General features: G+C 37.2%; 1 protein-coding gene across 1 annotated transcript in view; it reads left to right on the forward strand.

Annotated features, from left to right (window-relative positions):
• CNTLN (centlein) overlaps nt 1–12,112 on the forward strand; it is a 204,938-nt gene that overhangs the window by 55,763 nt on the left and 137,063 nt on the right. The window contains 1 exon segment of the mRNA XM_059834003.1: nt 4,397–4,530. Coding sequence (XP_059689986.1) covers nt 4,397–4,530 — 134 coding nt within the window.

Consider the following 12,112-nt stretch of genomic DNA (forward strand, 5'->3'; position numbering starts at 1 on the left):
CAGAGTTAGGTGAAGTTGATTATCTCATGAGACTATTGCAAGGATTGAGAAGCATATTAAAAATACTATCTGCAAGAGGGAAATGTTATATTTGACCTCTAGGAAGTAGTAATATGTTGTCTCATTGTTTTTCATCAATATTTTGTAAAAGAGTTAGTTTGTAAAAACAAAGTGATTTTTGTAGTTCATTACTGTTTTTACATACACTCTTCCTGTAAATATTTGCTTGAAAATTTAAGTTTGTTTGAATTAATTTCTCCATCTGTTCCTGATATTCCCTGTTTCTATTACTCGACACTCAAGAATCAATAGTGATGCCAGATTGGCTCTTAGCAAGATGCTTATAAATAATAAAGAATAATAATTTCTTTATCCACAGAAGCCAAATATGACATTATCACACTACACGATATTGGGCTGCAGATGATATTCTAAAATATACACCCCAATATAACATGTCCCTGAAATGCTTTTACTAAGTAATTTATGAGCAAATTCAATAATGGAATTGTATTGTTCTCAAGTGATTGTAAAAATAATTTGAATTCAGAAATTATATCCCCTTCTGAAAGTCAGTTCTGCTTCTCAGCCTGGAGTTTGGGAGTTGAACCAGCATCTCTTTTTGTACATGTTTTTCAGTAATAAACACCATATTTAATAAATATTGTAGATGATGTTGTATACAGTCACTATTCATATTAGTCTCCTATATCGGTGGAAGAATAAAATGAAACCTTATCAATGTAAGCTAACCCAACATTGTTTTTGGGAGTGTGTATTAGATGATAGAAATGCCTGGTCTAAGCAACAGATTCTTCTTTTGGAAAAGTGGCCTCCTATTCAGAGGCTGAACTAAGCGTTACTAGCTCATTTATTTTTTTTCAGTCTTTAAACACTATTCTGTGCAGAAAAGTGTCACTTGTCACTTTCAAAGACTGATTGTTTCCAGACCTACCATAAGGTGAATTGGGGTATAAAATTCAACTTTTTCAAATTGAGAGAAAAAGCTTATATGGCTTGTTTGTCCATTTAAGGAATATTTCTTTAAAGAATTGTCATATTAGCCGAAATCTGAGTGAGGCAGATTAACAGGAAGAGACCTCATAAAGTGGTTAAAAGAGTGCCAATTGTGTTCTATTGTTTGTCTTTCCTATATATACCTTCATATAAATAATGTACAGTGTACAAAAAATTAACATAGGGCTTTGCTTTCTGCCTTAAAGTAGTTATTGAAAATTACTCTTCTGTGCTTCCCAGGGCTTATATCAGCTTTATGTGTCTCCCAAAAGGGCACAAGTGGAAAAGCTGTCAATCAGCCACCTTATGCATGGATGTGTCTCCATATTTAAGAATTAATTAAGTGTTGGAGTTATTTTGTTGTTCTTTGGGTTCAGGTTACTTAAGTTATTGTTTAAAAATAAGAACGTGTGTTTTCCCAAACTCAGTCACAAAAGGCTTTGTATGTAGACACAGAAAAGGTCAGACTGGCAGATTTTAAGTGGGAGGTGACCTAAAAGATAGTGGAATTGCTTACTGGTTTGGGGTTTTTTTGTTTTTTTTTCCTCCATAGTTGGCAAAGTACTTTTTAAATTTCATGAAGTTTGAAGGTGGGAGCTTTTAAAGAAACAGGGAGAGGTGTTCTCTTTTAAAATGAAACACTCTGAGAAACAGCCATCTCTGTCAAGAGGAGCCTGGGACTTTAGTTCCACTAAAAAATGAGAGTTTTATTGAGATGGGACCTTGAAAAAATGGTCTCAGTTCTGTCATAATACATAACAAGAAAAAACATGAAAACATAGCTACTGTATTTGAAAGTGCCTTTCTAAGGGTTTGAAGCTACAAATAACAAAATCTTAGTGTTAATTCATAGTGAGTCCATAATCTACGCACAACTATGCTGCCTCATACCTTGTCTGTGTGTTATGCTTTTTATGTTTGAAGTTCTTTTAAATTCACCTTTTCTCTTGATTTTTCTGAGTTTATAGTTCTGGGGCTTGAAGTGATCAAAATATTCCTGTAAGGTTTTACCTTAAATTATTCTGCTATTTATATTAATTTCATTTTAGTTAGGATCACCACTTTTCATGGCTAGAAATAATGACTAGACTTATTTTTTTGTGCTTCACTTTCAGTACTGTTATAAAGAAGTATCATATCTTTTGTGTTTTATAAAGAGGCATTTTCTTCCTCATATAACTGAATTATTGGATGTTTTGACTTAATGTATTTTAAATAGCAGTTACTTTGTGTTAATACACTTTAAAAGACTTAATTCTAAACAGTCTGTATTGGCTTTAATCTGAAAATCAGGTTTAGGAGAACTTACGTTTAGCAAACATTCAGTCTGCATGTTTATGCAATGGAACTACCTTCTCAGCTACTGTATCAACTAAAAGGCAATATAATGAATTCCACATGATTCTAAAAAAATGGAGATAGCAGAAATCGAGTGTGAAAGATTACAGGTTATTTAATAATCTTAGATTTCTGAATTTTGTACAAAAGCTGTACTGAATACCTCAATATATGATATTTCAGTATATCATCTATTTGTATAACCAGTCCCTTGCCCCTTTTTTCATGTTTTGCCCTTTCAGTAATGCTTCTGATTTCCAAAAAAAGTCAAGGTTTCAAAATCAGTTCAAAAGGTTGAACTGATTAATGTTAGTTGAAATAAAAATCTGCAGTCACATATGTCACAAATGGGGTAAAGTACTGAAAGATACTTTTTTTTTGTTTTTAAATTCTGCCATTGTATAACTTCTAAATTTGTATTTATCACAAAATCATTTGTTACCTATTCTTTGTATTGTACCCTGCAATGGATGATGTGAACTTAAGCATTGGTAAGATGCCACTGAGGAGAACCCTAAGATCATTTGGCTGTAAGTTATAAATACTTTGTTACACTTCAACATTTTCATGTGTTGGTAGAATGAACTGTTTCCTATCATTCTGAAATCTTTTGTTATCTGAGAAAAAAAAATTTTTACTACCCAGCCTTTGAGACTGAATGATGACTCATTAGTCGGGTAAACCAGGTATATAGCCTGAGATTTACCATGAAACAAATAGTTTTCCTACCTCATTCACTCATGAATTTTGCTATTTCCTCACATTAATGTTACTGTTATTAACAAGACATGATAATTCCTGTCTAAATTCAAGGAATTTGATTGTAGTACACTTCTGATACATCCAAATACATATGACATTTTTATGCTATTTTAAAGAGATACAATTAATTATTTGCTTTTCACTTATAAAAATGTTTTGATACCTTCAATACTGGAGGCATCTTTGCTGAAAGGGAAAAATGTGCATGTCTTTATTTCTTTAACTATGTCTGTATGTAAATGGAACATAAACTGATATACAGTTGGCAGTGGATTAGGGATGCTATCCACTAGGAGGTATTTATTTTAAATTATTGATGAATCCTGGAATATTTGCCTTACTGAGAACAAGTGATTATGTCTGTGAATAGCGTAATACCAAAGAACGTCTAAGGCTGTTGCCACCTTCTGAAACTGCTCTTGGTATTGCTGTAGTGTTTCCATTTCCATTCTTGCCTCAAAACTCCCTGGCAGAATAGTCATACAAAGCTTCTTAAGGACTAAAGTACTCTTCTAAGCTGCTAAACTTCCAGAGAATGCTTGTAATGTCACTATGTAGAAATTGAAGTCTTGCTTGAGTAAGCTGCCTTGCTGCTGTATTTCCCAGATATACCTTCAGACTTTGCTGACTAACTTCTACAGTAAGGCTTACTGTAAAAGGCAAACTGTTGTTTGTTTACGTTGTTTTCAATGAGCATTTCCAGAAGTTTTCTTGCACGCTAGTTCTTTTCCTGAAGAAACTATTCCTTGCACTGAATTAGAAGTGCAAAAATCAGAGCAGATTTAACAAGCAGAGTCAGTGAATCTGTATCCGTGATTCTTAGTTCATGTGTGCAATATTGTGCAATTTTTGGAGAACTTAAAACAATGAATGTATAGCTGTTTTTTGTTAGGAGTAGTTTTTTTCTGATTGATTTCTACACAGAAAACAAGGCTTAATCAGTTTAATCAGTTCAGTAGTTAAATAGTGGACTATTGCTTTGCAAAGATTTGATTCAGGATTCTCCTTCCAAAGCAGCAAACAAATGAATTAAGGAAAAATACCTACAGTAAAGAATAGGCCATGTAAAATTTGAAATATACCTGTTTTTCTGGTATTTCACATTTTTCATACACGCATACATGCACATATACCTATTTATATTTGCTTAGATGACAATAAATATATGCATGTAATAGTGTGCACATCCATATGTCTATATACATAGATAATACGCATAATAGATTTTAACTCTTTCTTATACGTTATCTTTAATACATTTCAAATGCTTTCTTTACAGAATTTGGAAACTGATTTAGCAGAGGCAAGAGAACAAATGAAAGAGTTGCGCAATATATGCAGTAACTTGTCATCTCAGGTAGCTAAGAAACAGGAAGAACTCTCCCAAAAGGACTGTGATGTGATCAGAGCTAAGTAAGTATTTAATTATTTCATTACATTTAAGTCTGAATCTTCTCAAAAAGACTGTTGTTCTACTTACAAAGCAGTAACTTCAGAGGTATTTTTGTGCAACAGTGTATTTTCATACCATTCTGTTCTGCAAGACGTAAATCTTTTGGAAGTCTACAAGTAGATGACAATTTATGTAGACTCCCTCTGATATATTTTGACATGTATATTATTATCAGTTTTTGAGTAGGGATGGACTTTAAAAATTACATTTCTGTAATTAGCATTGGGTCAGAGAACTACCAATTTCCACTGAAAGTTACAAAATATCAGTGTGATTAGTGACATAAACATTTAATTGGAGAGGCTAAATGCCCTAAACTTGGAAAAACTTTAAGCCTAACTTTAACTTTTTAATTAGAGTCAAATCTGATGAGTCGGCAAAAGTCTACATAGGCCTGTGCTTAAAGGTTTAACGTGCAGTTATTTAAGCTTTATCTTAGGTCTCACACACCATTTCTTTACACTGAATTTGTAAGATTAGTGCTGCATTATTTGAGTCATGGAAAAGAAATGAAGGCTGGAATGAATTATATGAATTGACTGGACTACCAAATTCCTCAAAATGAAGTTGATGGCAGAAGACAATTGGGAACTTTAAGTGGATTGTCAGGATATTGTCCATTTTTCACTTCTTAGTTTCAGAGGCATGCACTCCTGTGTTAGACAAATAATATTCCCTTCAATATTCCCGCAAACCGTGGTTATGCCTGAAGAGCTGCAGTTGGGATGCAGAAATCATTGGTATGGACACTCCTTTTTGCTTTCCAAGCAGAAATAATTTTACTGTAGGGACTCAGTATCTAAGTCTTTTTGTGAAGAAAACAGAAATATGATTTTTGATGCCTCTGACCCAAGTTGTTGTCCTAGTATTTGTTGAAATCTTTACAGGAAAAATGTTGTCTTGTTATTTTCAGATTTAAAAGGTATAATGGTTGGGTTTTCAAAAGTCAATAAAAATAGGCAATTTAATGAGAAATAGTATTGAAAGAGGCAATCACTGGAATTTGTGAAATTCATCAATGGACTAATAGGCTTTACTATCTTCCGAAATTATTCTCAGAAATATATATATGTGTGAGAGGACTAGGGACAGAAAGAAGGCATTTTTAAAGTTAGGTGATCAAGGTTTGCAAAGTTACTGCTTGTTGGTTGCAGTTTAGAATATTTCAGACTGAGTTGTCCAAATCATTGAACTTAAAATCTCTCAAAATATATTCTCTGCTATTCACTGCAAAACAACCTCTTAGAATTTGTCACAGACATCTTGTTTAAATATGTAATCAAAATACGTACTTTTTTGAACACAAGGTCTGAACTTAAGGTAACAAAAACATGGACCACATACTTATTTTGAAGTGTTTGAAGTCTTTTTCTGTATGTTTTTCCATACAACTGACCTTCTAAATTTATGGAAAAGAATTTGACAAACTGATCATATATGTTTTTCTGTGTGCTCAAGTGTTTACCTTCCTAGATACTTAACTGGTATTGCGGTGAATGATAGTATTTTTCCATATCACTAGAATGTGTGTTATACTTGACAGGTTATATATATGTATATGGTTGATCAGTATCATTGTAAGTCAATATTTGTTAATCTTTCTTAATGAACTGTCTTTGGCTACAAGTTTCTTGTTGACATTTCTATTATGAAAAAAAGGCGGCTTATGCTAAATGGCTTTTATTATACAAAATTCACAGTTTCAGGCAGCAGTTTCAGTAGTTAGCAATACAAACTAAGAATTTCAAGTATTCTGTATTTTTTGTAGTGCAGAATACTGAAATTTCTCCTTATTTTCTCAAGGTGTCGGTACACAGATAAAACTATTTTTCTGTTGGTTCTTAAAAACTCAAAATAATGAAAATCTATGTAGACAAAAGCCAAACTATTACTTAAGTTAAAGAAAGGAACAACTCCAGAATTAAAGGAAAACATCTGAGGAGAATATAGTCTTTACATCTTCTCATCTTCCTAGGCCAAGATCTTAGAACTGTGTTGACTTCATCATTGAAGCATTTAGTTGTTCCTTTCTTTTTAACTGATGATTTTTTTTTTAGTTATCCTTGTTTAAAACTTAGTCTTATGGAAGTATCGCATTGAATGCTCAGTTTTCATTTAATGCTGGCAGAAATCTTTTTGTCAAATAGTGTGGAAAATAGCCCATCTCCCTTACTATTTCCAGTTTCCCATCATCAATTTCAAACTTTTGGAGCTGAAAAAGACAATCTGATTTGCACATATCTTTGTTCTCCCCACGGCTCTGTCTCTCTCTCCCTGTCTGCTGCCTGCCTGCCTGCCTTCCCCTTCCTCCTTTTTCTTGAAAACAGACCAGGAGCACAGTCCTAGTTATCAGAAACAAGCTCTGGAGGGAGAAAGGAAGGAAACTGGCTTCTTTCATTTGGTGTCTGCTTTCATATGCAGTATAGGCAGATCCAGAAAAATACTCTCTCAGCTGACACCTTGGTGATACTGTCTGAAATTTTTACAGTAGATGCTAAAATCAATTGGAAAAGAAAATCTCTAAGGGTCTATGTGCAAACTGGTCTGGTGCTCTGTTTCTTGTGCAATCTTAACTTCTTGTTCTGTTCTGCGTATCTGTCAGTTTGTTAGAAAGAATTTTTTTCAGTTTAACAGTAACTATGTCTGTTGACAGTAAGAATGTTTTCTTTAAGGGGCAGTCTTTTTCAGCAAATTAGCGGGGACCAAAATTTTTAAGTACTCCAGTCCAACTCCAGTGCTACAGAATAACAGGTGTTTTTGAAAATCCCGCCCAGTGTCAGTAAAAGTCTGTCACATACTTCTGAGGTGTGGAAGATAAATTTTCTAAGAGTAGTGAACACACAGTATTTACAGGATCCATCCTGCACAGCAGATGTCTTCAAGAAGCCACCACCTTTCTTTGCTGGCTGTATTTTTGCGAAGCACTCTTGATCTCACTGGGTTTAATACCAAACTCCTGAAGTAGCTGTGAAATACATTTCCTTGTTATGGTTTTCATGTTTGCATTCAGTACAGACTTCTGGATCTATTTAGAGTCTTTGGTAGCCTTTCTATTTTCATGTTCTTGAAGAATGTTAAATCTGTTGTTTGTTTCTGAAGATTAGCTCCAATGCATCTCTGTGTTTTTTGTTTTAAAATTCTGCTAAATTTCCAGATTTAGAACTTTCTTTACTGCTGAGCACTTGGTGGTCTGTGTCTCATGGACACAGAGCTCTGGTGGAACTCTGAACATTAAACTGGAGAGATTTGCTTGACTCTCTGAGACTTGAGCCTTACTGTCACAGGTATCCAGAAAATATTAAACTGTTTGCGAGTATAGTAAGTTCTATTCTGAAGTGAATTAGAATTTCCTCCCCCTGCCCTGCCGCCCCCTTTCCCCCCCACCCCCCGCTGTTGCTGTTTACCTCCATGCTGTAAATTTTACGAAGCAGTCGAATTTCTACTCAGCCCTTATTTTGCTGCTGTGGGATTTTTAGGTTATTCTTCGTTGTGTACTGTAAACCATTTCATAGTATCTATGCCATTCCCCTGAGAAGCCATAATTCATAGTGCCTGTCACTGTGTTGTATTTCTAAACTACAGATAATGGAGTCTAGAGATTTCCTGAATTACTCCAAACCCTCTTATATTCCCCTGGTAACGGGGGTAGCTGAGGTACTCAGAATCTAATGTATTCGCCAAAACTGTGGTGGTGAAACAAAGCCAACGACATCACCTGAAGTGGTGGGTGTGTTGAATATTACCTCTATTCGCAGCACAGTTATATAGCTTCTGGAGTGATGGTAGCTACTAATTGAACTTGCCTCTCTGAGAAGCCATAGTTTATTCTTAAACTGTTGGTATGTACAGGACATAAAGGTTTTATTTAATATTATCCTCTAAGAATAGGAGGAAACTTTAGTTCACACTGTTGTCACACGTGAGCCCTAAACAACGCCTAAACAACAGTATGAATCTTAAATATTGTTACTGCCAGGACAAGCTGTCAAATTTTTGAGTCTTGCTGCAGTCCAGTTTGTAGTGTATTCATGTAGTGTCAGCCTTGCAATGTTTAAAGCAAAATCTGCTAAGGTTATTGTAATCTTACTTTAGTGGCCAAAATAATGTATTTATGATCTTCTATTTTGACTTGAGAAAAACCTGACTATTTTTCATAGCAGGCTCTTCCTTGTGACTTGAAGTGTGCAGCTCACTTTCTGTAAATTTCTTGGTTTCCCATTGTATTGGTCTTGAGGTGTTAGATTAGAGACAGAGAGGTGTTTTTTTTCCTCAGTAATATCTGGTGACTTCAATGTTAAATGGAGTTAAATACTCTCAGTGTATCATAGTGTGTTTGTTTGTAGGGAGGGTGGGGGTGGTGGGGAAAAAATAGACCTAGTAGGTCTTTCAATTTTGATGCTTAGCGGAGAGAATACTGTTTTTTGATCACTGTTGCTGGTTGTGACTGCTTTCTTAATTTAGTGTTTGTTTTTGTTTAGAGTGTACAGTATATCAAAACATTTTATCAATATGTGCATATATTTGTATACATGTATCCTACTTGTTTGCGTACATGTACACATCCACATATAATTTATATATTTTACATGCAGATGTATATATTTCTACATATCTGTGCATTTACATATAGATGCATATATACATACATATATATGGGTGTGTATATAGGCACATATATTTTAAATGCCACTCGTTACCTTTCTTACATCCAATTTGCAATTTTTGATTATTTCTTCTGTTACATGCTCACTTGAGAGTATCATTTTACTTAGGACTTGACATCCTTATCCTGCTGCAGTGACAGGCAGGTGTCTCTCTTGTAGAGTGCTTAGTAGTTTGCTGATTTGAGTAGGCATATTAATAGATATTTTTATTAGAAATTAGTTTTTGTCTTGTAGCTGTTTTTCTGATTATCATTCTGATTTTGTATACTCTGTTTGAGCATGCTGCAAGCGAACTGGTAATAGAATCACACAGAATCACTGAGTGGCTGAGGCTGGCAGACTCCTCTGGAGATGGTGTAGTCCCGCTGCTCCAGCAGGTCCAGCCTTCTGCTCCAGCAGTATCAGCTACAGCAGGCTGCCCAGGATGGTGTCCAGTTGAGTTCAAGTACATCCAAGAATGGAGACTCCACAACCTCTCTGGGTAGCCTGTTCCAGTGTTTGACCATTCTTATAGGATAAAAACTTTTTTCTTAAGTTCGACTGGAATTTCATGTGGTTTTTATTTGTGCTCATTGCCTCTTTTCCTGTGACCAGGCACCACTTAGGAGTCTGTCTGCATCTTCTTTATAGACTCCCATCAGGGCTTTACACATGTTGATAATGTCCCCCTGAGCTTTCCTTTCTCCAGGCTGAACAGTCCCAGCTTTCCCAGCCTCTCTGTGTATGGCAGGTGCTCCAATCTTTTAATCATCTTTGTGGTCCTTCACTGGACTCTCTCCAGTATGTCAATGTCTCTCATGTACTGGGGAGCCCAGAACTGGACACAACACCGAGATGTGTCTTACCATTTCTGAATAGAGAGGAAGGATCACCTCCCTCCCCCTCCTGGTAACACTCTTCTCAGTGCAGCTCAGGATGTCATTGGCCTTTGCCACAAGGGCACATTACAGGCTCATGGTTGATCTGCGTTCCCAGGGCTTTTTCTGACAAGCTGCTTTCTAGCTGGTCAGCCCCCAGCCTGTGCTAGTACATGGGGTTATTACTCCCCAGGGGCAGGAATTTTAACTTCCTTTTGTTGAACTTCATGAGGTTCCTGTCAGCCCGTTTGTCCAGCCTGTTGAGGTCCCTCTGAATGGCAGCACAAACATCTGGTGAAACAACCACTGTCCCCAGTTTTGCGTCATCAGCAAACTTGCTTTGGTGCACTCTGTCCCATTGTCCAGGTCATGAATGAAGATGTTAAAAAGTATTGGCCCCAATGTTGGCCCCTAGGATACTCCACTAGTGCCCGGCTTTCGGCTGGACTTTGTGCCGCTGATGGCAACACTTTAATCCCAGTAGTTCAGCCAGGTTCACGTCCACCTTACTGTCCACTTATCTAGCCTATACCTCATCAGTCTGTCTATGAGCATTTTATGGGAGATAGTGTCAAAAGCCTTGCTACAGGCAAGATAAACAACAACCACCGCTCTCCCCTCATCCACTGAGCTAGTCATTTCATCAGAGGAGGCTGTCAGGTTAGTTAAGCATCATTTGCCCTTTGCAAATTCATGACGACTACTCCCAATGATTTTCGTGTCCTTTCTATGGTCCATCACCTTCCCAGGGATTAAGATGAGGCTGACAGCTCTAGTTTCCCAGATCCTGCTTCTTGAATATAGGAGTGACGTGCTTTCTTCCAGTCCTCAGGAACCTCCCCTGGTAGCCATGACCTTTCAAAGATTATTGAGCCTGTCTCAGCACTCATAGGTGCATCACATCAAGCCCCATGGACATGGGTGTATCCAGTTTGCTTAAATGTTCCCTGATCTGATCCTCTTTCCACTTAGACTATGAGTCACAGGGACCTGGGGTTGCTGGAGGCAAGTGTTACCTATAAAGACAAAGCTGAAGAAGGCATTGAATGCTTTGGCCTTTATGTCCTTTGCTACCAGAGCCCCTGCTGTTTTCAGCAGTAAGCCCACTTTATCCCTTGTCTTCATTTTGCTGCAGACGTACTTACAGAAGCCTCTTGTTGCCCTTCATGTCCCTCACCATATCCAACTCCACACACGTTTTGGCTCTCCTAAGCCTATCCCTGTCAGGGGAGGTCCTTGTTCATCCATGTAAGCCTCCTGCTACCTTTGCTTGGCTTCTTGCTCATTGGAATGGACCATTGTTGATCTTGGAGGAAGTGATCATTGAAAATCAACTAGCTCTCATGGACCCTTCTTCTCTCCAGGCCAATATTATATTGGATTCTTCCTGAAAATGCCCAAGTCTGCTTTCCTGAAACCCAGGGTTGTGATTCTGCTTTTTGCCTTTCTCCCTCCTTTCAGGATCGTGAGGTCCCATCATCTCAAGATTGCTACAGACACAGCTGTCCCTGATATTTACATCCCCCACCAGTTCTTCCTTGTTTATAAGTATGAGGTCCTCCTCATCAACCTGTTGGATCACCTGTGGCAAGAAGTTACCATCAAAGCACCCCAGAAACCTCCTGGATTGTTTATGCCCTGCTGTGTTGTCCCTCCAGCATATATTGAAGTGATTCAAGTCCCCCATGAAGACAAGGGCCTGCAAACACGAATCTTCTTCCAGTTTTCTGAAGAGGACTTCATTCTTCTTCCTGATTAGAAAGGATCAGCAGGCAGCCACCTTGTCATCTGCACTGGTCTGCCCATGCCTGACCCACATGCTCTCAGCTGGCTCATTGCCCATCCCAAGGCGGAGCTCCATCTGTTTATACTACTCTTTCACGTAAAGGGCAACTTCTTGCCATCCCAGCTTGTCCTTCCTAAAGAGCCTGTATCCATGCATGGCAGCGCTTCAGTCATGTGAGTTATCCCACCTTGTCTCTGTCATCCCAATGAGCCCTGTAACTGCAGACAGATCTCTA

The sequence above is a fragment of the Gavia stellata genome, chromosome Z, assembly GCF_030936135.1.
Source record: "Gavia stellata isolate bGavSte3 chromosome Z, bGavSte3.hap2, whole genome shotgun sequence".
NCBI lineage: Eukaryota > Metazoa > Chordata > Aves > Gaviiformes > Gaviidae > Gavia > Gavia stellata.